Source organism: Culex pipiens, chromosome 3 (assembly GCF_016801865.2).
Source record: "Culex pipiens pallens isolate TS chromosome 3, TS_CPP_V2, whole genome shotgun sequence".
NCBI lineage: Eukaryota > Metazoa > Arthropoda > Insecta > Diptera > Culicidae > Culex > Culex pipiens.
Window position 1 is genome coordinate 72,317,841 of NC_068939.1, and position 27,686 is coordinate 72,345,526.

Below are 27,686 nucleotides of genomic sequence, written 5' to 3' on the forward strand. Positions count from 1 at the left end.
ACTAGATTTAGACAAACATTTTCACTAGTCATCGAAATCTGCGTTGTATTCTTGAAGATAGACTCACAGGAACATCCAACAGAAATTCGCGAAATCCGTGCCGCGAAAATCGCGAAGATTTTTTACCACCCTGAATTTCTCAATCGAAATGTTAAAAGTGCAACATTAAGGCCGGGTTACATACATGTAAATCGGCAAAGATGTCAGAGGTTGGTTTGAGTACACACTTAAACTTTTTCAAAATCTGTTTTCAGGGCATTCAAATATACATTTTCATCTATTAACAAAACAAATTTGAAGACATTTGGTTGTATCATTGCCGAGATATAGCTATTTGAAGACTCTTTAGACCGGTCCTGTGTGCATGACGAAGGCCAATTTAAAAAAAGTTTATTTAAAAAAAAGATAAAAATATTTTTCTGTTTTCAATATAAAAAGTCACCAGTTTTTGATTTTTGTATCCAGGTTTTTAAGCGAAAATGGCGTTCGAAAGGTGAACGCCCGAAATGTCAAAATCACGCAGTGGTACCAACATTACGAAAAAAGTGTGCCATGGCATGACAGCCACATTTTTTTTTTCTAATGTTGGTGCTACTGCGCGATTTTGACATTTCGGACGTTCACCATTCGAACGCCATCTTCGCTTAAAAACCTGGATAAATCGGGCTTCGTCATGCACACGGGATATGTCTTGGGATTCTTCACCCAAAATTTCAGCCATTTTGATCCGTCCCATCTCGAGATATCGTGGCACCGGGCACCCGTCTCTAACTCAGTTAAATCATTAAATCCTCGATTAAATCATTAATATAATATCTTCATGAAACTTTCAGGAGTGATTAAAATTCATCTTTTAAGTGGATTTAATAAATTTTCTGTAAAATGAAATTTTGTGATTTTCTACATGGGGTAACAAATTGGGTACTAAAGCCCTATATCAATTTTTATGTACTACGGTAAAAAACACGATTAAAAACCATTTCTGATCACTTTTTTTCATTTTAATGCAAAAAAAATATTGACAAGACAACATTTTTTCGATGGATCAACTAAGGTCCCCTTGGAACGAGCTGTCAAGTAGGAACTTTTCTGTCAAGAAGGAACGCGAGGTTAATTTTTCCAAATTGATTTAAAAATCCATTTTAAACTGTTTGTGGTCGTACATAGGGTCATTGTACTCAGAAAAATAAGCTTTATCGCTGTAAACAATAATATCAGCAATCTAAGCATCATTTTAGGACCCAATTACCAAAAAAAGTGTCCACGTGGGTTTATGGATAGTCCCTAAGGGACCATCCATAAACCACGTGGACAGTTTAGGGGGGGGGGGGGGGTACGGCGATTGTCCACGCTCCATACAAAAAAAAATTTTTTTTGTATGGACAATTGTCCACGAAGGGGGGGGGGGTTCGAGATTCTCAAAAAAGTGTCCACGTGGTTTATGGATGGTCCCTAAGAAAACTAAAATAAATCTAATTATTCTTCAATCAAATCAAACCACACGAAAACTACCACAAAATTTCCCTTCGTGCACTCCGCCCTACACGTTGCCACGAAATTCCCCACAAAAGCGAGTAATTCCACAACAACCCAAATCCAGGCCAGCTTTTAAATAGCGTGCACCCACCTTCCCAAAACGTCATTCGTGCAAGAGAAAAATCAGCAAACGGGAGTGTCAAGTCAAGTCGTGCGAGATTTTTACTAAGCGAAAAAAATATTACAAATTCAAGTCGTAATTCGGTGCATCAGGTGGTGAAAAGGATTAATTTGCGAGCATAAAAGTGCGTGTTGGTCCCGTTTTTTTGGGGTGTTGAAAGTTTAACGTTTTGATCGAAAAAAAGCAGCCACAACAATGGCCACGTCATTCACAAACTTTTCGTACGAGCGCTTTATGCGAAATATGGGACAGAAATTGTAAGTATTTTTCCATGGACTTTTACGGGAATGAACGAGATTTTTTTTGTGTGGTCCGATGGAGGTGCAAATTACACTTCCTCATTATCAGACGAGTGATAGTGGCGACAATCAAAATACATGCTTATTGTTTGTGTGTGTTTTTATTTATCTTGATCGCAAAAGTGTCTCATTTGCAAATAACAACAATAACAGATTCGATAAGATCCATGTAATTTTACATACATGATTGATTATTAAAGCTTATTTTGAGATAATGCTACTTAAACTGTTTTATAAAGAAACTTAAAGAAACAAAATTACAAGCTTGTTAAAATGTGATGAGAAAAACATCCGACCACATTCAATTGCTGCATCGTCATCTTCAAGGTCTTCGCAATAAAGCTTCTTCAACGATCGTCAAACACTCGAGTTTCTCGAAGTTTTCCAGCTGTTCTAACAGTTAGTCTCTTCCCAACTCCTCTCCCATCCCCCAGGGAACCCAGCGTCCGTTACCACCTGTCCAAAGTGTACGCCTGTCTGACGGCAACATGCGCCGCGGCCACCGTCGGTTCGCTCATCCACCTCAAGGGCATCTGGGAGGCCGGAATGCTCAGTGGACTGATTGCCCTCGGACTGGTCCTGGGCCTGATCTTCAACCCGGACAACGGCAAGAACTTTAACATGCGTCTGGGTCTGCTGCTCGGCTTCGGAGCCTTCACCGGACACGCACTCGGGCTGCTGCTGGAGCAGGTCATCTACATCAACCCGGCCATCGTCGTAACGGCGCTCGTAGGAACGACCACGATCTTCACCAGCTTGAGCGCGGCCGCCGTTTTGGCCAAGCGCGGCAGCTATCTGTTCCTCGGCGGCATCCTGCTCAGCGTGCTGAACGCGATGGCCCTGATCAGCTTGGGAAATCTGCTGTTCCGGTCGTACTTTGTGCACGAGGTAAGAAAACCAAGTATTTCAATATTGACTCATGCTATTGCATCAGTGGGAAGCTAAACAGCTGAGCTCGAGCGTGTCGTGACGTCACGGCTAGACTAATAAAGCCTAACCACGTCATACGAGGCGCTTGTGTTGGTCAAAGTCCATCAACTCAATGTTTCTCTTTCCCCTCCTTCCACAGCTCAACCTGTACGTTGGCCTCGCCGTCATGAGCGGATTCGTCCTGTTCGACACCCAGATGATCATGGAGAAGCACCGCCTCGGAAGCAATGATTGCATCGCCCACTCGCTGGATCTGTTCTACGACGTGATCGGAATCTTCCGCCGTCTGCTGGTGATCCTGACACAAAAGGAGCAGAACAATCAGCGCAAGAAGAGAAACGATTAAGCGATCTAGACAGCAAGAGAGAGAGCGAGGGAGATCTTTTGTACTGCTATTGCGCTACTATTGGTAATTGTAACAAAATAAACACACACATTTTAGAGGCAGAGCGACCTTTTTCAAATAAAGCAAAACAAATCTTAGAGAGAAAAGTGGTTAAACGATAGTTGTTGGTGTTGTGGCTGGAAATCCTCTTTCGAAAAAAGAAAAAATCACTTTTAGTGTATTTAGATATCGGACTACCCGTTAACCGGGGCATTGCGGTTCGAAGTACGTGAACCATAATCCTGTGTGTTTGTAATTTATACCTACCAGAAAAATGATTGCATATAATCAGAATGGACTCGGCAGCAGCGCCTCAGTTGCCCACTAATCTGTATAAATTGGAAACTTTGGAATCTAAATCTATCTTTGTTAAATTTACCACTGTGTTGTTGCTCGTATGGATATTTTACTTAGCGATAGTTCATAACACGAATATCACCCCACTTCAGCAAACCATTTGTCAGAAAAAAAAATCAAGCTCATATTTTGATGCAAATCACAACTGTTTAGAGGTTCGAATAATAAAGGAAGTATTTATGGATTAAACTGATGCGTCTTTTATTTTTATCAATCCGAAATAAAGTCCCTATTGAGAAATTCTCAACATAAAAATATCGAAATCTATATACCTATGAATCGGAAAGGAATTTCTGATCGATTTGGTGACTTACGCTCGATTTTATAAATTAATTTAATTAGGAAAACACAAAAAACACGTTCAAAAATATCAATTATTAATCAATTTTTATTATCACTAAAATGTTAAATTATAATCCGTATTTAAAAAAAAAAGTAAAGCAACTCTCTGGTATTCGGTAAGGCACCATCCACAAATTACGTAGCATTATTTCGAGAATGCAATCTTCTACACCAGGGTGGTCACTCAAGTCGGGAGATCGGGAAAGTCGGAAATTCGCCAAAATCCGCACAAAATCGGGAAAAAGTCGGGAATCCCAAGCAAACTTGTTTGACAATTATTTTTTACCTCTTGAATAATTTTAAACTATTTTGTACAATTTTTAAATTAATTACTCAATTCAATGTTCAGCAACTGACTTTAAACTACAGGTTCTTTTTACTATTTTAACCGATTTGAGCACGAAAATAAATTATATAAATATTTTATGACTATAATGGCATGCATTTGACACAGATTTTCACTATATTTTTAATGAATCAAAAGATTATTATTTATTTTTGACTAAGTTTATCAAAGAAAAGGTACCTAACACCTAAACTTAACAAACAATAACAAGGCTAATGCAAAAGCAAATATATGTAAATAGAGTTTAATTGCAACGATTATGGCCTGCATAAAATTAAAATTCTGTTTCATCTTGTCACATTGCTTGAATATTTGAAAAACGATTCAATTTGGGTTCGACAGTAATTTTTTGTGATAAATATTTTTAAATGTTAAACTAATTTCATTAGTTCATTTAAAAAAAATTCCAAATGTTTTAATCCCCTTAAACTGTTTTGCAAGTATGGGTAAATAATACATAAAACTCTGATTTTCAGTTATCTGAAAATTTATATATCGAATAATTCGTTTTGAATAAAAAAATGGATTTTTTTTTTATAGGGTGATCCAGCCGCACATCGTTGATGTCGAAACCTCTAAACTGGGCCATTAGGGTGGAATCCAGTTATATGGAAAAATTTAAAAAGACAAAAATCCAATCAGCAACACATTTTTTGGGTCCCTTTGAGAGTCCCAAACAACCTCCCAAAATTTGGGAGCGATTGATTAAGCCCACGATTGGCGCAAAGCGAATGAAATTTGTATGGAAATTACTACGGGGAAACTTGAATTTTCACATTTTTGAATTTACAAAATTCATGTTTTATTATTTTTTGAAACTAACACTGCCAAGTCAAGTGTAAACTTTCGTAAACTATAATATATTTGAGGAATTGGGGTGCATTTTAACTAAATAATGTCTTCTGAACATTTCTTCATAACGATTTTCCGTAAATATAAGAACAATCGTGTTTATTTTGTATTTCATGGTTCCTTCGGCAATGTTGGCAGAATTTCCATACAATTTTCATTCGCTTTGCGCCAATCGTGGGCTTAACCAACCGCTCCCAAATTTTGAGAGATTGTTTGGGACCCTAAAAGGGACCCAAAAAATGTGTTGCTGAAGAAACCAATTTTTGATTCCACCCTACTGAGTCATCGTCCTGTCACGTCCGTCAGTAGTCTTGTCGTACATTCCAACTAGAACCAGATCTGCCAATGAATTAGTACACTTCGACCAAATAGAATAAATGCACAGTTGTGTGTTATTCATAAGTCCAAAATGTTCCATTATTCATATAAGTCCAAATATTCATTTGCGGATAACTACCTAACTTGAATTGAATACAAGATTTAAAGTAACATATCCGAAAGCTACTCTTATCTCAAATCCCCGACATTTTTATTAATAGCCAAAAAATATAGTACGTTTCTTTTAAAACCTGTCTGGCTTCTTTTAAAAAACAAAAAAAAATAGATTAACAGTTCATATTTTACAAGTCGTGAATTGAAAAAGAGACGACCATTTGATCGTCAGAATTCCAGTAGATCCTCGATTCGCAACAATGGTCGATACAATCATAATCCGACAACCGTTAGTTCAACAGATCAACGAATTTAGTCCGATATCATTTCACTATTGATTGATCGAGACTGTATGGAGATTTTGATAAATCAGAATGATTTTTATGCTACTTTAAAGAAAATCGCCGATTCTGATAGAATTACTAAATTCACTATTACTAATTTTGTCCCTTAATAACTAAATGCAAAGTATAAAAAGTTGATATTTATAGTTAAAATCCTAAATTCTACAAAAACTAAATTTTTAAAAACCCGCATCCTAACCTGACACCCACATTAAGATAGGGAAAAAATCACATATGTAGCAGTTCATTGTACAAATGTGATATTTCCACTATCGGAGAACCTCCTTGTCTCGATGACAGCTTACCGGCCATCGATTATGCCCTGAGACTGCGTCAAAGTGGGTTCTCGTAGCATGAAGTGGTGTCCATGTGTAAAAATGGAAGCTTCAGCAATATACTGAAAACTTCGATTTTAATTCCACATCGGATCAAATCATACTCCTTGCCAAACAAGCATCAAACCTATGACACTCATTATGACAAAGCCAAAATGAAAAAACTTTTTTTACGTATTGAAAATATGAAGAAAAAAAGTTGAACGGCAAAGAATTTGATTCTAGAAATTTAGGTTTAAGTTATTATTTAAGTCTCTTTGTCTCTTCAAACAATTCGCCTAAAATTTGTGTTAAAACATGGAGTGTTATCAAACTGGATTTTTCAATTAAAAGAATTATAACATGTAACAACTAACAACTCTGGAGTTAAACTTTCTGTGTAGTTGCTGTGAAGTTTTCCATGGCAATTCGAAAAGTTTAACTCCATGTTGCACGCACACACTCTCACTTTTAATTTCTCGATAAAATCACTCGAAAAATGAACTTCTTAATACGAGCTCCTAGGCCCACCTTCACGTATACATATCGACCCAGAATTAAAAACTGAACAAATGTCTGTGTGTGTGTTTGGATGTGGATGTGTACACTGAAATATTCTCACTCAATTATCTCAGCACTGGCTGAACCAATTTAGACCGTTTTGGTATCATTCGATTCGTCTTGGGGTCCCATAAGTCCCTATTGAAAATTATGAAGTTTAGTAAAATACTTCAAAAGTTATGCTAAAAAAACATTTTGAAGAAAATCCGGAAGATCGTAATAAGGGTGGTTTTTGTAAGAAAACCCGTCATGTTATAACTTTTTAAAAAAGGTATGTAAAAAAAAAGCTCTTAAGCGTTATTTAAACACTTTTTGGAGACCGGATCTCAGATATTTCGATGAAAGCAATATCCTGATCGATACAGTCCAGACTCGATTAACCGAAGCCTCGATTATCCGAAGTTTCGATTTTCCGAAGTTCGATTATCCGAAGGTTTGTATGGGACTTCGGGTAATCGAATCATGGGCAAAACATTTTTTTTTCGTGTAATTTAATTTTCTTACTTTTAACATCAAATTCGGATTTTGCGACCCTATTTTAGTCAAATTTGAATGGTTTAATGCCTATTTAATTACAAAATCAAGCAAAACAATGTAAATGGGCCAAAGCCGCAGTGTAAACAAAGAGTCTGTCCTGCTCGTTCCTAATGTAAACATCCACTGACGTAAGCAGGACATACTGTTTGTTTACACTTCGGCTTTGGCCCATTTACATTGTTTTGCTTGAAATTCACCTTTTCAATTTTTCATCACCGCCATATTGGCCGCCATCTTGGATTTAAAATTTCTAAATCACTTTAAAGTAGTTAAGGGGTCATACTTAAGCTCAACAATAAAAAATAAGACAACGAAAATTTTTTTTCGTGATTCGATTATCCGAAGTGAATTTTTCGCGAGGCCTTCGGATAATCGAGTCTGGACTGTAATGCGATCCAACGTTTATTGGATAATTGAAAGGCCTTTCAAATGATACTATTAGATTGAAGATCTGCTAACCCTATAATTTGTAGGTTGAACATTTTTTTTTTGCTAAAAACAAAACTATGTTATTGTGACGCAGGCATCAACCACCCTACGGTGGATTAAGTAATGTTTTTTTTTTTACATTAAAAATTAGATCATAAGTGTTCAAGATATTGTTGATTTAAAACAAAATCAAATGAGGGCTAATTAGAGACCCTAAATAGGGAGACTGGTCTAAGCTGGCTAAATCGATCTGGCAACGTATGTTTTGAGCTTGGCAACACTGATAAGTTTTGCTGGGCGTAAAGGCAAATGCTGATTATCCGAAGGTTTGTATCGAATGTCGGATAATCGAATCATCTTTTTATTGTGTTATTTTCTCATTTTCAACAAAAAAAATTTGAGGTCTGCGACCCAATTGAAAAATGCATTTTCTCAATATTTAATCATGGCGGTAACTGTCATCATGAATTTTGAATTTCCAAATCACTTCAGAGCATTTTTAGAAACATATTTGAGCTCAATGACCCAAAATAAGACAATGAAAAAAAAACATTTTTTCGTGATTCGACTATCCGAAGATTCGATTCTCCGAAGTGATTATCGTCTGGGGACTTTGAATAATCGAGTCTGGACTGTATGCACGACTGTATGTATTATTCCTCATTTTCATTCTTTGAAAGGCCTTAACTCAGCAATATACGGTCGGATCAAAAACGAAATCAACGGATCGGATCAACAATGTTGAAAAAAGAAAATTGTTTAAAATCTTTCAGCTATTTAAAAATATTTTAAAAATATTTTTTCGAATATGAGCAATAATTTTAAAATTTAAAAAAGTAAAGACTGCTTTTGAAAATTGTACTTAGAGATGGTTATGACTTGATAACGTTGTACCGTAAAACGGGGTGACTTTGATAGCCGGGGTGACTTTGATAGGTTTGCGATTTTTTCGCAAAATGAAGAGTACAATTAAAAAACGTACGGAATGGTTTAGAATCAAACTGACCGTGGTAGAGAAGTGTTCAAAGTACCCCAAGAAAAACTTTTCATAAAATTTTGAAAAGTTTAAAAAGTCATTATTTCAAACTTCTCTAAGTGAAATGATTTTCTCAATGAACATGATTTTGAAACGGAAAACGGAATGCATTTTCGGATTCTTTGGACAATTTTCCACTAGGAGAAGGTTAAATAAGTTTGTAAAAAATAAATAATATGTGTTTTTGAAACACAATAAAAAAAATCTCCAAATTTATAGGCAATTTCAGTTGAACAAATTTCACGTAAAATGTGAAAACTCATGATTCGTTCTTCGAATTCAGTATAAAATGCAATATAAATCGATAATTTTGTAAACAAAACTAGTTTTAACAAATTTCAGGCAAAATTCCGACTTTTAAACATTTTACCTGAAAATTTATTTGTATTTTGTTAAAAAGATTATAAACTTAGTTAACTAAATATAAGCATTGATTATTTTCTTAAAAACTATATCAGCTTCTTTAGTGATGGTACATTTAACGTACAAATAAAGTTTTAACATCTTAAATATGATTTTAACAAGAAAAACTATGACTATCAAAGTCACCCCGGAATTTAAACTAAGAATTTTTAAAGTAACGATTTTTCTAAACAATATTGAAAAATCTTTTTCACCAAAAAAGTGCATGGATTTTGTGTGGCCTACCCCAGTACATGTTTTAAAAGAAATAATCTTGAGAAAACCCTTACCTGTTGGAAAATATTCCAAAATCAAATTGAAATCCTATCAAAGTCACCCCGGTTTACGGTATTTAGATTAATCATTATTGGAACTACAATTATGCAATCATTTTTATACATTTTTTTTCAAGATTCCTTAAAAAATGTGTAGATTTGTACAGAGTTAATTCAATTATCCTCAGAAATTTGTTTTCACTGAACAAATCTAGCATAAAACACATGCGTAACTGGATGATCGTTAAATCGCTGAAAATACTGTCATAATTACGTCAATGAATGGAATTTATGAATGAAGTTGGTTTGCGTAATTTTATGACTGCTTCGATGTTATTTTTACGAGGGACCCCCCTTTGACACATCCATCAACTCCATCTTCCTATAAACTTCAAGTATTGAACAGATATTTGGGTTGATCCATCCTCCCATGCTTTTATTACAAAAGCAAGATACTTCCAGAAAGATCCATGAAGGACATGAAACTCTTTAAAGGGCGCGATATGTCGTCTGCAACGCTAAACTCTTGTTTTGTTAAACAACCTGTCTTACACAGGCATTGCATTTAATTAGAAACGTGTTGGTCACATTTTCTGCTCGGATATCAAGTTCGATATTACCGCTCGGTATACACTCGTCGTAACAAACAATCAGTTCTCTAAATTAGAGCAGCAGCACCGTGGTTTCGTTCGATCCCTTAAATGTTTGCTGGGATAATCACAAAACTAAATTAATTTCTTTTCTCCATTCCTTCTCCGTTTGCATTCGTCGTACACCTGTAATTGACAATGCGATGAAGGGATGTGACGACGCACAACGGTCGTAAACGGCGCCCCGATGGCCACGTGGGGGGTCACCAGCCGTGTGGGGCAGGTTCTTCTATAGAGTATCACTCTTTTTGGTATAAAATGTCGCGAATGTTGGAGGAAATTCATCAGTGCTTCATCACGCCAAGGATTACCAACACTCACAGGACTAGCTCTACCGAGGATTATTCTCAGTTTTATTGCTTCCAGCAAAGAATAAACAGAATGGTCAACGTCAGTGGAATCTGCTTCGTGCTGTTCTGTCTGTGTCTGCGAGTGAGCATCGCGATGCCATCCTACGACGACGAAAACAGGCTGGCAGTGGATAAGGAAGTGAGTTTTGTAGTGCAGTGTGTAAATGAGTGATGAATATATTGGAAGTTCTAGGAATATTTTTTTTTATTTCCTGCGTGTGAAGACTGTTATATTCGTTAAATTTTGGTTCAGGCCAAGCCAAATGAAACAATCGATTGGATAATATTTCATATGACTAATAATTTAGACGAATTAGTCAAAAAAGTGTTTCATTCAACTGAATATCTGATAAAACCTGCTACACGCTCCTCATGTTAGAAAAAATCACAGAAATAATCAGTTAACAATAACCTTAACGGATTAAAACTTATTTTGTAATTTAAAGCTCCGCTTGGAAATTTTGGCTAAGTATATCCGTACAATTCAGCAATTGGGTCCTAAAATGAAGCTTAGATTGCTGATATTATTGTTTACAGCGATAAAGCTTATTTTTCTGAGTACAATGACCCTTTGTACGACCACAAAGAGTTTAAAATGGATTTTTAAATCAATTTTGAAAAATTAACCTCGCGGTCCTACTTGACAGCTCGTTCCAAGGGGACCATAGTTGATCCATCGAAAAAATGTTGTCTTGTCAAAACAAATTTTTTGCGTTAAAATAAAAAAAAGTGATTAGAAATGGGTTTTAATCGTGTTTTTTACCGTTGTACATAAAAATTGACATAGGGCTTTAGTACCCAATTGGGTCCAGAAGTGAAGCTTAGATTGCTGATGTTATTGTTTACAGCGATAAAGCTTATTTTTCTGAGCACAATGACCCATTGTACGATCACAAAGAGTTTAAAATGGATTTTCAATAAATTTTGAAAAATTAACCTCGCGGTCCTTCTTGACAGAAAAGGTCCTTCTTGACAGCTCTTTCCAAGGGGACCATAGTTGATCCATCGAAAAAAATGTTGTCTTGTCTCTTTAACTCTTTAACAAAATCTAACAAAAAATTTCTTGACAATTTTAATCCTTTGCATAATTCAAAATTATATGTTTCTATGTCAAAATGTTCAATTATTTGATTTTGATATTCTTATCGCAACGATTTGTTTGTCTTTCAACATGTTTTTGTTAAATTAGGTCACTGAAATTTTATTTTAGTTTTTGTCCCCTCCTTATAATTTTCCAAAAAATTAAGGGATATTTTTTTTCTAAATTTTCAACTAAAAAATTGTATTATCGATTTAAACTATTAACAGGTTGGACCCGAAGCCTAATTTTTCTGTTACATTCTTATTGGAATTCCATATAAACTGTAACGAGAACTGCAGGCATCGGGTTCTGACTATTAAGAACCTTTCTCATTAAATGTGACAAAGTGTTTTTTTAGAAATTTAATATTTTGGAAGCAGCAGCATTGCTGAATTTATGTTGGGAGCACTGATAGCACTGCTCGTGAGTGTTCGGACATTATTTTTACTCCGCGTCTTTTTGTATTTTTTGCGTGTTTCGGTCCATAAAATATGTATAAAAGTGATGATAATGATTAATAACAACGCGTTGTAGTGGAAGAATATCGAGTTCTAAGGATTTCCCTTGAATTTCGTCGAAAAAAGACAGTTTTGTGTACCGGCCCGCAAAGATTTGTTTTTGTTTTTTTTTCATCTACGGGAGCTTTCGCGCGGTCCCACGTAGCGACGTTCGTTTTCTTTTGTTCCCACGGGAGCTGTCAAAAAGCTCGCGGGCTCGGGCGGTTGTTGCAGGAGAGCTTTCGAGCCGGGTTGCCAAATAAACGATAGAGGAATCTGTAAATCAGATTTAGCAATCGGTTATGTTTTGTCACAGACTTTTCCAACGGTTTGCGCGTGCCGCGATAATTTTGTTTTAGGGTAAAAATTGTATGTTTTGTGGTCGATCCAGTTTTTGTTCGTGGTCTTGTTTACCACAAGATGACTAGGACGACAGGATGTATTCCGAAGCAGCATGAGAAAGCTCAAACTGCTCGTGATTGAGGACCCGCAGCTGGAAGACCGACGCTGCAAAAAGGACTAAAGCGACGACACTAAAGGATGTTTCAGAAAATTGGTGAGATCTATCCAAACTGAATCTTTCAATTGTTGCATACTTTCTGATCATTATTAAATACGCGCTAATCCCTGTTTTGCATTATGGGATTGGAAGTTTAAAGATAGATCGAGATTCCTTCTGATTCTTGCTTCTATGTTTAGGCGGGGCCAGACAATGCCCAATGACCTCGGAATTGGACCGCAAGGAGCTCTGTCATTCTGAAATGGGTCATTGGAAGCAGCGCGAGGGCTATCACCACCTAATACCCGGGACTGAGATAAGCTGTATCAGCATAAACAAAGCCTGATACAAATTATACTTTCCCATAATTTCGCTGCCGGCCAGCGGGTATTGGATTGGACCACACACACACAGCAGCATTGCTGAATTTATGTTGGAGCACTATGTGATACTTCTCGTTTAAAATGCATAAAAAATATGATTTAAATTGGCATTTAAATTCGTTTCCTTTTATAATTTTTCTTCAACAACTTTACTTTTAAACATTTAATTACAGTAAAAATTAATGATTTAGTAAAATATTGATAAATATGGAATCTTTACATTAATTTAAATTAAACTATTATTGCAGGGACTTTATTTAGGTCATTTTTTTTAGTTTTGCCATTTTTTTTTTTAATAAATAAACTATCAACAAACATTTGCATAAAAATATGATTACATTTTTTTATAACAATAATCCTTTAACACGAACTTTATGCAGGCTGAGAGGTTAACTTCAGACATTTCGACGGTAACATTTCAAAAGGCATCATGTACATTTTGACACTTTCTGGGTTATTGCATATTCTGAAAGTACTCCTAAAAAGCTACCTCTCCACCAAAAATGAGCAAAAGTTACTTCAGTTAAGTCTGTTTAATAATGATTTTAAATAAAGTAACATAAACAAAATCTCTGCCATAAGCAGTCCCTGTTTATATAGCCCTATCAATCTGTCAAACAAAAGACTGCATAAACCTCGTGACGAAAAAAAAGCATCATGAACAAAGCGCCATGTACATTCGGCGAAGAAAAACGAATCATAACAAAGCGCCCCCCTCAATGACAGCAGGGTGATATCGACGTTGGTGATTTCAAAAGGTGTTATGTTTGTTTAACTCAAATAAAATTACGGAAATAATGTTTTATTGAATTTGGATGAACAAGTATCAATAAAAGCAACGTTTTTCATCGTTTGTTATTATTAGAACATCTTATTTTGCTTTTATATTAAAATGGGAATTGAAAATGGATGCTCAACATTCAAATGCGTTTTTCTCAAAACGCATGGTTTGTACATGATGCTTTTTGAAATGTTGGCGTCGATTTGCTGGTTTTAATAAAGCAGGTATTAGACTATGAAAAACAAACAAACTCGCACTTTTTGACAGTTTGTCAGTTTGCCTGCTTTGTTTGTTTGCCTGCATTTGTTTACAGAAACGTCAGCCTTCATACATTTTGAGTTATTTGCGAGTTTGGCGCAAACAAGTTTGGCAACCTCGTTTGTTTGTTTGTTTTTCGTATTGTAATGCCTGCTTAACATTTATCCCGATTTGAAACTGGATGTACAGTACTTGTTCGGTAACTGGGCGTTCATTAAAAGGACTGCAGCCCAACAATGACAAACCGAATTGGTCAAGGGGTCAACTGATGCAAAAATCAATTTCAATAAATTAACAAAACCTGTTTTGAATTTCAACTCACGCAAACAAAAGAAAGTTGCAATGCAAGCTCTGGAAATAAATTTGTGGAATTTTATTTTTTACATTTTATTGAGAAAATATGATGCATCGGTGGACCCTCGCTACTTTTCGTCCACCCCAGCTAAGTTTTCATTTAAATTTACTATTTCTGGACCCCGGAGAGTCATAGTCATTTGTAAATGTTTGTGTGAGATTTTGAAAGAAAAAATAAAACTATTTGTTGTTTCGAAACGTCAATCCTGTTTCTGGATTTCATTGCATAGAATTCATATGAAAACCTGCAAAAAATGAATTACATGCGCCTCATCAACATCTAGTAAAATTCAGTAGTCTGCACTATTTTTTTTAAAGCTCAATAAAAAAATGACAGCTGACGTTTTAAACAAGCAAAAAAAACTGTTATAAGTAATATCTTGGAAGGTGTTTTCTGTTAGAAAGCCACTCACATATTTTTTTTAGAAAGATATTTGAAAGGCCTGTTCGATGAGTTATATAGCTTGAAGATCTTACAACACAAAGAGACAAAGAGACTTGGAAATTAGATTTTTTTTTGTGATAATCTGACTAACCTGTAATTTTAGTGTTTTTTAAGATTTCCTGTAAGCTATTGTGTTTCATATGTTTATTGAAGCTTTTAAAAAAACACTAGAATTATTTCTTTAAATACGAAAAAAATCATTTATTCATGTTCGACTTCTTCTTCCAGGCCTACATCCGGCAGCTCGCGGAATGGCTCGCGAACCAATCGGCCTCGTCGCTGGTCGCGTCCAACGACATCTACAGCCTGCCGCCGTGTCGGCCGTGCTTCTACCCGAGCTACCAGACGGAAAGCGCCGGCGGTCCCGCGGCCACCATGTCCCACAATCCGTACAGCAAACGGAACTCCGAGCTGATCAACTCACTGCTCAGTCTGCCCAAGGACATGAACAACGCCGGCAAATAGGGTGGTTCATAGGTTGTGCTGCTGCAGGAATTTTCAGCAGGGAGTGCACTGAAGCTCTCAAATTAAAAATAAAAATCAAATTATGATCTCAAATTCGCGCAAAACCACGTGTCCAATACAATACCACCCTGCCCGAGAATGCCACTGACAATTTTCGTTCGTTCGTTCGTTAGTTCTTCTGCATTAGATAAGAGTGACGTCAAGAAAAGAATGATGCACGCAAATCCATATTGATGTTTAAGAAAGATGAAGAATGTTTAAATAAAGATACTTTGGTTGAATAATGGTGTTGTTTTTGTTTATGAGTGGGCAAATGATTCTAGGTTTTATTGTTTCGATCACGTTGTTCATCTCTGCCCACGCGCCATCTAAATAAACTTGTGATTTTATTTATACTTTTGCAGCTTATTTTAAATCACTTTGGCTATTTCTGTACTGGAAGTGCGTATATTTTTTAAAGTGTATGTTTAACCAATACAGTTTTCCACAGGCCGGCTACGAAATTACGAGAAACTATTTCGTTTGCTTTTTTTCAATTCATTTATTTTTCACGAAATAAGTAAACCTCCAAATCTTTAATCATAGCTTATTTCAACACTCAGAATGAGCAACGCAAATATGTTCTCTGTTCAGGACCTTTCCATTGGGGCAGCCACAGCGTGCGGGAAAGCATATAATTGGGCAAATCGTATGCTTGGTTTCACACGTTCGCTCCTCCTGGCACACACCACACGGTGAGAATACCAGACTGTCGGGACCTGCAAGTTTATTTAAAGTCGAAAATTTTAACCACCCTTTACTTTGTCGCCTTAATAAAAATTAAATACTTACAATTTGGCCGCGAAGGTTTAGAAGAAACATCAGCTATCAGGGCAACGGTGACGACTAATGCCAGGAAGATGAAGTGCTTCATTTTGAACTTAGAAGCAACAAGTGAGGTACCTATTTCCTTTCTGGTGGTTATTTAACACTGACAACGATTTCATCTCAGGAAACTCATTTTATACGTCCCTAATTTTGGTCACACGTGCGTAAGTTTATGTAAACGAAGTCATCCAACAACTGATCTAGTTTCGTAGGACGGTTAGTATAAACAGTAAAGTGATTAACACTGATTAAGCATTTGGGTTGGCGATAACTGAAGTAATCGCACTTTACACACTAAAACCTCTGTGGCTTAAAACCTTTTTGTTTGCTTCTTTACTGTCCTGAAATTCATTTGAGCAATTGGGTACTAAAGCCCTATGTAAATTTTTATGTACAACGGTAAAAAACACGATTAAAAACCATTTCTGATCTTTTTTTTTTTTTCATTTTATTGCAAAAAAAAAAAAATTGACAAAACAACATTTTTTCGATGGATCAACTATGGTCCCCTTGGAACGAGCTGTCAGGTATAGGAATTTTCTGTCAAGAAGGACCGCGAGGTTAATTTTTCAAAATTGATTTAAAAAGCCATTTTAAACTCTCTGTGGTCGAACAAAGGGTCATCGTACTCAGAAAAATAAGCTTTAACGATGAAAAAAATAATATCAGCAATCTAAGCTTCATTTTAGGACCCAACTCTCTGGGACTTCGGTAAATGAAAAATATTCGAAGATTGCACGTTTGGTATCATCCAAGGTTGTTAACGATAATCTATCGTTAACGTTATTTCGATAATTCTACGATAATGGACGATAAATCATTTTTAAAATCTTTCTAAAATCGACTTAATCCAACCATATCATGTTCAATTTTTCAATGCATTTACTAGAATATAGTTTTTTGAGAATTTAGTTAGTTTCAAAGTATAGATACTAGAGTGTAACAAAAATGACTTTTTGGCGGGCATTCAAGGGTTTTTTCCGGTGGGCGTATTGAGCCCAAATCCAAAATATGAGCTCGATTGGACGTAACAGGAGCTGGCGCTCCGCCCTTCAATTTTAAATGGGATTTAACCCGTAAAAAAAGATTTTTTCAAAAATGTCACTTTTTGAGGCATTTTGGCAACTGAAGCGTTTATTTTCAACATCATTAGCGTGTAGGCCAGATCCTTGCGCATCTTTTGATATATATAACATTGAAATTTGGAGCAACCTGGAGCTCGGTACAGACCATCAAAGTTTGGCATTTTTTCGAAAAATCGGGCCCGGCAAAATCAAATGGCGTCTAGGGCCTCGCGAGGCGCGACGCATATCTTTTTTGCCGGGACCGATTTTTCGAAAAAATGCCAAACTTTGATGGTCTGTACCGAGCTCCAGGTTGCTCCAAATTTCAATGTTATATATATCAAAAGATGCGCAAGGACCTAGCCTACACGCCAGTGATGTTTTTGGTAATCGCTTCAATGGCCAAAGTGCCTCAAAAAGTGACATTTTTGAAAAAATCTTTTTTTACGGGTTAAATCTTATTTAAAATTGAATGGCGGAGCGCCAGCTCCTGTTACGTCCAATCAAGCTCATATTTTGGATTTGGGCTTAGTATGCCCACCGGAACAAACCCTTGAATGCCCGCCAAAAAGTCATTTTTGTTACATCCTAATAGATACTCAAAATTGTTCACAAAATACCGTATTTTTTCGAAAGTACTCAAATTGGCATAATTTGCAATATGGGTACCAAACGGAGCGAAAATTTGTATCCTTTTTTAGCTTGTTAGAGTATTTTTGGAAAATACTACAATTTTCACATAATACAGTATTTTTTCGGAAATTCTCAAATTTTCTAAATATGCAATATGGGTATAAAACAAAGCGAAATTTGCATGCTTCAAACTAGAGGTGGGCAAAAAAGAGCAGTTCACTGAAAAGAGCGAATGAACCGTGGCTCACAAAAAAAAAGAACCGCGGTTCTTTTTTTAAACTCCGGTATTTTGAAAGAACCGTTTCAAGATGGCATGATTTTTGTTATAAATATAATTTATTGAATTTACAAAAAAATAGTATTACATTTGTTTTTGAGAATTGAAAATGTAATTTTAAATATTTCAATGCTTATTAAAATTAATCCCAAAAGTAACTGATTTTCTAAATAAAATTTAAAAAAAATTTTCATTGTGCAACTGATTCTACATTACAGTATTACCGGAATAGAAATTTGAGCATTTCAAATTGCATAATTTGCAAAATATTACCAAAAATCTACTGAATAGTTAAGAAATTTTGAAAAAAAAAATAAGTGCTTTGGTCCGATTAAACTTTAGCGTTTATAGACTTTATCGATTAAATCAGAATGTAGAAAAGAGTTCACAGCATATTTTCAGCATTAGTTCAATTCTTGCAGAAATAAACCCAATTTTAAAATTAATAGCATTTTTTCCAGCATCCTAGATTTAAGTTTAGATGCCATCCAATTACTCGAATGTTAAGGTTCGAGTTTGTTTTTCAAGGGCATCTTTTCGTTTTCAGTTTTATTTTTTTTACCAAATAACTTATAAAATTCCAATGAGAAAAAACTTATAAAATCACACGATTCTTAAAAAAAACCTTTTCATCCAAATTTTGAAAAAGAGCGAAAGAGCCTTTCAAAAGAGCGGCTCTTTTTAATGCGCGAACGAAAATGAGCGGCTCTTAAAAAAGAGCGGTTTTGCCCACCTCTACTTCAAACATACATTCAAATTTTGTAAACCCATATTGCAAATTATGGAAATCTTAGTAGCTTAAAAAATTGCGATACTTTGTGAAAATTTTGGTGATGTAACGCAAAACATTATCAAGTGATAATACATTCAAAATTTCTCTCTAAAAAAGCTCTACGTAAAGTTTTATGTACAACGGTAAAAACACGATTAAAAATCATCTATGAATACTTTTTTTCATTTTAATGCAAAAAAAAATAATTGAAAAGACAACATTTTTTCGATGGATCAACTATGGTCCCCTTGGAACGAGCTGTCAAGTAGGACCTTTTCAAGAAGGGTCGCAAGGTTAATTTTCAAGAAGGGTCGCAAGGTTAATTTTTTAAAATTGATTCAAAAATCCATTTTAAATCCATAGCTGTTGTACAAAGGGTCACTGTACTCAGAAAAAAAAACTTTATCGTTGTGAATAATAATATAACAAATTTAAGCTTAATTGTAGTACCCAATTGTTCTGAACTCAAAATCAATGAACATTCGTTTTAGTTTCTTGAGAGAAAAATGAAAAAAATATTGCTGACGGGTTCAGCATTTTAAAAGTGGAATTATTTTTTTCTGAAGGATTAAAAAAATGTTTGCTTCTTTTAGTGTTTGTGTCCGCAACCTTTAAAAAAGATAGAAAAAATCAATACTATATCTTGGAAACGGGGTACTTTATCAAAAAGGTACTTTTCGTACTTTTTGATTGCAAATTTAATTTTACATAAAAAAATAAGTTTTATGTAAATTTCGATTTTTTTCAAAAATCACAATTTTTTCTAAAATTCATCATTTTTTGACGGTGAACCAATCTTAAGCGAAGTAGCTTGGTTCCAAGTATTTTATTTCCCAAGCATGCTTTTTTCCAGAATTTTTTAATTGGAATGTAATTTTATTAGAGATAAATAAAATAAATGTATAGAATTCGGTTAGACGAGGTCAGATGATTTTTTTTTTATAAATATTACTTTGTTTTTTATAACTCGTCCAATATTCAGGTAAGAATATCTTAGCAACGATCTTCAAAGTCATAAAATGGAACATTAGTTAAATCCCAGATATCTTAAATGAATATTGGATGCTAGAGGAAATATAATCTTTCTCGGCACAATCCTATTATCAGCTTATCAAAACTTTCATCATGAATTACAACTCTCATAAAATGTTTTTGACTAATTCAAAGTAATCAATAGCTCAAATAACAAACTGCAAATGTGACGAGTTTAGATCGATAAGCTTAGTGTGACGGATATGGGCACATTTCCCCTATTAGTTGACACTCAAATAAACTTTTTTTTGCTTGTTTTTCTATCCGAGATTATATCTCAGCAAAAATTTGGTCCAATCTTCTTTTTTAAGCAAATTTACAACAAGGTTTGCAATGGTGGTCGAGCCTTATCATGACGTCTACAGGTAATAAAAGACACAACTCTGCTTGTGAAAAGTGTTCTGTTCGATGCAATAGTCATCATCAAAAGCAAATCTTTGGATGTTCATCAAGAGAAAAAATCCGAAGGGAGCATGGTTCTCTTCTCTCGCGCACGAAAGATCGGTTAGAGGAATCTAAAAAAATCATTATCTTGATTATTCGGCGGAACATCTTTTTCACTACTACACTACAAGTGTAACGTTACACGTCGAAAAATGACCTGTCACATTTTGTAGATGGGCAATGTGTGTAAACAAAGTGAAATAAATAATTTTAAGTGGTGCTGACAAGTTAATTTATAAAAAAAAAATCATCAGCAGACTGATTTCCTAGGAGAATTTCGGGAGCGATTTTCTTTTGCGTGATTCGCCTCCTCTCTCTTTCGATAATGAAGAAAGTCCGCAAGCGAAATTGATTGTTTTGCAAATTTCAAGTTTTTTTTAATGGTAACGCTTAGAAACACAAACATTGTCACTGTTTAGAATTTTGTTGCGGAGACAGCCACAGCGCGGGGGATAGCACTTGAAGATACAAATTTGATTTGAAGTTGCACAAGTTCTCTCCTCTATACACTCCGCACATCTGTTGAAAACCGTAGACTCGATTAGCCGAAGCCTCGTTTATCCGAAGTTTCGATTATCTGAAGTTCGATTGTCCGAAGGTTTGTATAGGACTTCGGATAATCGAATCACGAACAAAAAAATGTTTTTTTTCGTTTTTTTCTTTTTTTTGTTTTAAACATCAAATTCGAGTTCTGCGACCCCATTTTAGTCAAATTTGAATAGTTGATTGCTTTTTAAGAGCGAGTCCACGAACAGGGCATACCCCTTTGTATGGGACGTCGTTTGGACCTCACCAATCTGCCTAAAATTTTCAGGGGTTGTTTGTACATATAAAACTAGCATCTGGCCAAAATATGAGCACTCTAGGTCAACGGGAAGTGGGTCAAATCGGGACACAAAGTTTGAAGGTTCAAAAACGTCAAAAATCTTAAAAAGGCTATAACTTAGGCAAAATTAAATTTATTTTCAAAATTCAAAATGCATCTGAAAGGGCTTAAAAAATGCAACAAAATGCAGGATAGAGCATCCCAATTGGTTAAAACTAAAGGGAGTAATTGGCATTTTAGTGAAAAAATAGCATAATTTTCAAACTCAAATGAAAAAGTGTTCCATCCAGATATCAACTCGGTTCGACCTGCAGCTTGTAGGGGACATCCGGGACTACCATCTGAGACAGAGAACGCTTTGGGTAAGGCAGTTTAACATATTAAATAGACACATTTCTCCCTGCATTTTGTTGCATTTTTTAAGCCCTTTCAGATGCATTTTGAATTTTGAAAATAAATTGAATTTTGCCTAAGTTATAGCCTTTTTAAGATTTTTGACGTTTTTGAACCTTCAAACTTTGTGTCCCGATTTGACCGACTTCCCGTTGACCTAGAGTGCTCATATTTTGGCCAGATGCTAGTTTTATATGTACAAACAACCCCTGGAAATTTTAGGCAGATTGGTGAGGTCGATGCGAGATGGGTATGCTTTGCTCGTGGACACGCTCTTAAATAATAAAATGCATTTTTTCAATATTTCGTCACCGCCATATTGGCCGCCATCTTCGATTAAAAAAAATGTAAATCACTTTAGCGTAGTTTAGGGGTCATACTTAAGCTCGACAATCAAAAATAAGACAGCCAAAAAAATTTTTTTCCGTGATTCGATTATCCGAAGTTTCGATTATCCGAAGTGAAATTTTTCCGAGGCCTTCGGATAATCGAGTCTGGACTGTAATCAAGACGACTCTTTTTTCCAGTGATTTGTTATGATGTCTAGATGATTCTAGAATTTTGCAGAACTCAATTTGATCAAATCTGTAATTTTTGCGATCAAAAACATCGTTCCAACTTTTTTTTTCGCGTGTAAAAAAATCGCCAAAAATTCCGCGGAGGCAGTCGTTTTGAAAAAGTTGGAACGATGTATTCGGTCGCAGAAATTAAAGATTTGTTCAAATCAAGTTCTGCAAAATTTTAGGATCATCTAGACATTCTTACAAATCTCTGGAAACAAGAATCGTCCCGATTGGTTGAATTATGCCCGAGATCCAGCGAGTTGAAGTTACCGTTCCAACTTTTTTGGGACACTGAAATAAAAAAAAAGTACCAAATTCCTAAATTCTAGGAATTTTGCCTCCTTTCCTTATTAAATAATCCAAAAAACCCGATTACTAAATAAGGAAAATTAGTTTTTTTATTTTTGTTATGTTATGTTCTCTTTTAAGGAATACTTTTCAACAGAGACACACGATAATAACGATAATGACGATAATAAACAAGCTGCCAAATCAAATGTCGGTTTTATAACCACTAGACTGAACTTAATAAACAAACTTACCTAACGCGTGCCACCCGAACGGAGATGCTAAGGAATGGACTCATTTTTGGCAATATCTTGCTTTGAGCAAAATTACTAAAATTATTATTATTTTTTTCTTTTTGGAGAGGTGTGCCGACATGTCATGCAATATTAATTTCATAAAAAGTTATTTCCTCTTAACGGCAGTGATGTGTACTATCTCTGGTCAATAACATCATCTTTCGTTATCTCTATCCAAATGCTTAATCAGTAGTATCACTTTGCAGTTTGAACCGAGTTTTGAACTCATCGTCGTACACAGTATTATGTTAACGTTTTATATAATGAAAATGCACCTGGAATCGAATCTGCATAAAACGGACCCGCAGCAAAGGAATCAATGCCAGTTTGGAATTGTTTCTGCACCAGAAAATCGCACATCGCCTCGAGATTATCATGAAGTTCTTCATATTTATTGCATTTGTCGTCATCGCATTGGTGGCTGGTGTATATTCGAAGCCTTCTCGAGATTGTAAGTTTTGATTATGGTCATTATTTTGTAAAATTCAATTAATTAAATTAAAAAAAAAACATTCAGGTCCAGCCGGCATGGAGTATCATCCATGTGGTATTTGCCAAGAGGAGCGAACTTGTGAAACCAAAGGTCGTCCTTGCCCTATAGTTTGCTTTCCCGCACGCTGCAGTTGCCCCTACGATAAAGTTCTTAATAGAAACAATGAATGTGTTTATATTGACCAATGTTAATAGAAAACGGAAAAATGTTTAAACGTTGCAAGCGTAATGAAAAATTGAGAAATTTCTAATTACTGTGAAATAAATTGATATTCACTCAGAACAGTTTTTTTTAATAACGAAGAAATTCGGAAATTCAATATTCGAAGACACATATAAAAACACTATTATTAAATTTTACCCGGATTAATATATCACTATTTCAACCTATGTTTCTAAAGTTAGAAAGCAGTCAGGCTTGTTGTCTTTTATAATTCAGCCGAGCTAATTAAACGCAATTAAATCAACCATTAAAAAAATTATATTGTGTACAAATTAAGGCAAAAGCCACTCGATTTTTCGGTCAAAAGTTATTTTATAAACTGGAATTCATAGATCAAATTCATAAACTTTACAGCGAAAATTTCAATCGTCACAACACCAATGGTCGTGAGTTCGAATCTCAAGATTTATAAACATTTATTTAAAGAGTAGTGTGGGTTCTTTTTGATCGTTTTGTTTCCGTTAAGTATTTAAGTAAGTAATAGGGTCTAGCGAATCCCATAAATTTAGTTTTTATGTAAACCATCACTGCACAGTGGTCCGAAACCGAAATCTAGCGTGACAAAATTGATAGCGGCCACACGTTAAGATTTAGAGCTTTGGTGTCTTCGGGACAAATTGAGGCATTTTTTGGTATGGTGGACATTAGGGTGGTCCAAATTTTAGGGTGGTTCATAATTTTTATTTTGGCGGGATGACGGGATAGCGCTTTGGTGTCTTCAGAAAAGTTGTAGGCAACACCATTCTGAGCAACTTTGCTGAAGAGCACAAAGCTCTATCTTCAAACGGGAAGTTTCTAGAGCCATTTTTGTAATTTAGGTTGAAGTGTTTATGAAAAAATTAGTTTTTTGAATTTATCAACTCAGGCTTGTGTCGTAGCGAGTTGGTGTCTTCTAGATATTTGTAGAGCTTATCAAAACACACATTTATCTTTCAATAGAGCAAAAATCGGACATTTTAAACGAAAGTTATAGCCAAAACACGACGAAAAAGACGCCATTTTGAAATGTGAATAACTCGAAAAGGTGGTGGAGTTTGACCTCGCTCTTAGAAGCATCTAAAAGTACACATTCTAGAGTACATTTGCTGAAAATATCTCGGAGGTTTTTTTTTGTTTAACTTATTCAATCTCAAATTGAAAATAAGCATTTTTAAATCGTTTTTTGCCCATAACTTTTGATAGAATTGACCAAAATTCATTTTTCAAGAATAAAAATGTTAATTTTGACAAGCTCTACAACTGTCTAGAAGGGCCCAAAAATGTAAAAGAAGAAACAAGTTTTGGCTGACATATTTCAGGAATCAACAAAATAATTAAATTTATTCCTGAAATATCCTGAAAAACTTGAAATTTGCAAAACAATCAATTTCGCTTGCGGACTTTCTTCATTATCGAAAGAGAGAGGAGGCGAATCACGCAAAAGAAAATCGCTCCCGAAATTCTCCTAGGAAATCAATCTGCTGATGATTTTTTTTTTTTTGTAAATTAACTTGTCAGCACCACTTAAAATTATTTATTTGAAAAAGATGTTCCGCCGAATAATCAAGATGATGATTTTTTTTAGATTCCTCTTACCGATCTTTCGTGCGTGAGAGAAGAGAACCATGCTCCCATCGATTTTTTCCTCTTGATGAACATCCAAAGATTTGCTTTTGATGAACAGGAACATTTAGGAATTTGGTACTTTTTTTTTATTTCAGTGGAGGCTTGGGCGTCCGTGTAAGTTGGACATTAGCCTGTCCCATTTTGAGGTCATGTCGAGGAATTTCAGGTGCTCACTTCTTAAATGATAGATTATGATGTTAGGAACAATGTTTTCTTAGACAAGAAAAAATAATAAAATACTTTCTCGCACCACTAGTCGATTTACGGAAAAGTCACTTTTTTGAACAAATTTTCTAAAATCGCTTGGAATCAATACAAAAACTGATTCGATCTGGTGAGTATTATCTTCAAACGATAGGTTTTTGTCCATCGATTAAGATGCACTATCAATATTGGACCAAAACCTAAGTTTTTGGACTCTCCCAGGCGGATTTATGTCGAAAAAATCGCATTTTTTCGAAACTTTTTTCAGAAATGCTCATTTAATTTAGGGTAGCCTGTTTTTCCTAGTAAAACCAATACATGCAGCTTGTAGGAAATTTCATGGCGAACATTTTTCCCTCTGAGAAAATGCAATTTCGACACTCCAAAGCCGAGATATTTGAGTTTTAGTGAGAAAAAAAGCGACAATTGGGTCCTAAAATGAAGCTTAGATTGCTGATATTATTGTTTACAGCGATAAAGCTTATTTTTCTGAGTACAATGACCCTTTGTACGACCACAAAGAGTTTAAAATTGATTTTTAAATCAATTTTGAAAAATTATCCTCGCGGTCCTTCTTGACAGAAAAGCTCCTACTTGACAGCTCGTTCCAAGGGGACCATAGTTGATCCATCGAAAAAATGTTGTCTTGTCAATATTTTTTTTTGCATTAAAATGAAAAAAAGTGATCAGAAATGGTTTTTAATCGTGTTTTTTACCGTTGTACATAAAAATTGACATAGGGCTTTAGTACCCAATTTTCAAAATTTCTCAGAATTCAGAAGCAAGGTCTACCAATTACACGATGTTGCAAGCATATATCTCAAAGGTCAGGGTATGCTTTCTTATAGTAATTTTGGCCGCTGAATCTGAATCTGAAATCAAATTTCGTGTAAACAGTGATGTTTTTTAGTTACACCCTTTTGGAATGTTATTTGCGTGATTAATTCGCTGCAATTCAAATTGCTTGCAAGTTCGGTCATACTTTTCTCGGTTATCGTTCCACTTCGTGTCGAAATTGCATTTTCTCAGAGGGAAAAATGTTCGCCATGAAATTTCCTACAAGCTGCATGTACTGGTTTTACTGGGGAAAATAGGCTACCCTAAATTAAATGAGCATTTCTGAAAAAAGTTTCGAAATAATGCGATTTTTTCGACATAAATCCGCCTGGGAGAGTCCAAAAACTTAGGTTTTGGTCCAATATTGATAGTGCATCTTAATCTATGGACAAAAACCTATCGTTTGAAGATAATACTCACCGGATCGAATCAGTTTTTGTATTGATTCCAAGCGGTTTTAGAATATTTTTCAAACTAACACTCAGATTCATAAACACACACATTGTCACTGTTCAGCACCTTGTCGTAGGGACAACCACAGCGCGAGGGGTAGCAAATTATGGGGCAAAGACGATCTTTGGTTCCACAAGTTCTCTCCGCGTCGCAGACACCACACGGTAGATTCTCCATGGTACTCGGACCGAAAAGTTTGATAGAACCGAATGATAAATTTAAAAAATCTATCAAATTAATTAAACAAAACTCACAATTTGGTTGGGAAGACGATACTCCTGCTATCAGGGCGAGGACGGCGAAGGCAACGAATATTGAAAGCTTCATGATGAACTCGGAGCAAGGTGAGATTTACTGATGGATGGCCATTTCAAAATTGGGATCGTTTTCGTTGCTGCAGGTCCAAACGGTTTCGATTTTCATTATGCGTTTATAATTTCCAAAGTTTGTGTAATCATGTGTTGGACAATGAGTTCAAATAAAAAATATAAAATTAAAAAAAAATCTTAATTCTAAAATTTTCAAATCAAATCATAATTTATAATTACAAATCATGAATATTTTACAGTTCAAAAATGCAAAAACAAACTTCAAAAACTTTAAAATTATTATGTTCACGTTAATTTTACCAACGGGAGCGAATGGCCCATAGGGTTAAAGTTCCCCAAATAAAATCATCAACAACATGTTCACGTGAAAGCCAACTTCATTTTTCTTTTCTCATTTCTTTTACTACGCTACAAATATTGAAAAATCAAAATTCATCAAAAAAATTAAAACTTAAAAATTCACAGATTAAAATATTTAAGAGTCTAAAAATATAAAATTTTAAATATTTAAAGATTAAAAAATTATTTCTAAACCACGTGGACACTTTTTCGGAAATTTAACTCACCCCTCTCTCGTGAACAATAGAATTTTTTTTTGAATAAGTCCTATAAACATATGAAAGAAAATAGCTAATAGAACCTTTTTAAAAAAAAGTCCATACAAAAAAAATCTTTTATATATGGAGCGTGGACAATCGCCGAACCCCCCACGTGGTTTAGGGATGGCCCCTAAGACGGTTTTTTTAAAAAGGGGAAATTTTCAAATTGTGTTAATATCCGAAAAAAATGCATTTGTCGAGCCCTACATCCTGCCAAATTTTCATCCA

At 35.1% G+C, this 27,686-nt stretch overlaps 2 protein-coding genes and 1 long non-coding RNA gene across 3 annotated transcripts; all 3 read left to right on the plus strand.

Moving 5' to 3' along the window:
- Positions 1-1,633: 1,633 nt before the first annotated feature.
- Positions 1,634-3,817, plus strand: LOC120426785 (bax inhibitor 1). The gene is made up of 3 exons (XM_039591562.2): positions 1,634-1,914; positions 2,391-2,844; positions 3,026-3,817. The coding sequence occupies exons 1-3, from the start codon at positions 1,853-1,855 to the stop codon at positions 3,230-3,232; spliced, it is 723 nt and encodes a 240-aa protein (XP_039447496.1). The 5' UTR covers positions 1,634-1,852; the 3' UTR covers positions 3,233-3,817.
- A 6,605-nt stretch (positions 3,818-10,422) lies between these two features.
- Positions 10,423-15,545, plus strand: LOC120426788 (protein PDF). The gene is made up of 2 exons (XM_039591565.2): positions 10,423-10,637; positions 15,025-15,545. The coding sequence occupies exons 1-2, from the start codon at positions 10,530-10,532 to the stop codon at positions 15,259-15,261; spliced, it is 345 nt and encodes a 114-aa protein (XP_039447499.1). The 5' UTR covers positions 10,423-10,529; the 3' UTR covers positions 15,262-15,545.
- Positions 15,546-22,935: 7,390 nt separating this feature from the next.
- On the plus strand, positions 22,936-23,491 carry LOC120426775 (uncharacterized). Its single transcript, XR_005606751.2, has 2 exons — positions 22,936-23,167; positions 23,234-23,491. It is a non-coding gene; the product is annotated as an uncharacterized LOC120426775 (long non-coding RNA).
- Positions 23,492-27,686: the final 4,195 nt, after the last annotated feature.

Excerpts from the sequence above, each read along its gene's own strand:
- LOC120426785 (XM_039591562.2), top strand. The coding sequence starts at position 1,853 with ATGGCCACGTCATTCACAAACTTTTCGTACGAGCGCTTTATGCGAAAT. Across the intron at positions 1,915-2,390 it reads CGAAATATGGGACAGAAATT|GGAACCCAGCGTCCGTTACC; the intron begins GTAAGTATTTTT and ends CCCATCCCCCAG. Across the intron at positions 2,845-3,025 it reads GGTCGTACTTTGTGCACGAG|CTCAACCTGTACGTTGGCCT; the intron begins GTAAGAAAACCA and ends CTCCTTCCACAG.
- LOC120426788 (XM_039591565.2), top strand. The coding sequence starts at position 10,530 with ATGGTCAACGTCAGTGGAATCTGCTTCGTGCTGTTCTGTCTGTGTCTG. Across the intron at positions 10,638-15,024 it reads GGCTGGCAGTGGATAAGGAA|GCCTACATCCGGCAGCTCGC; the intron begins GTGAGTTTTGTA and ends TTCTTCTTCCAG.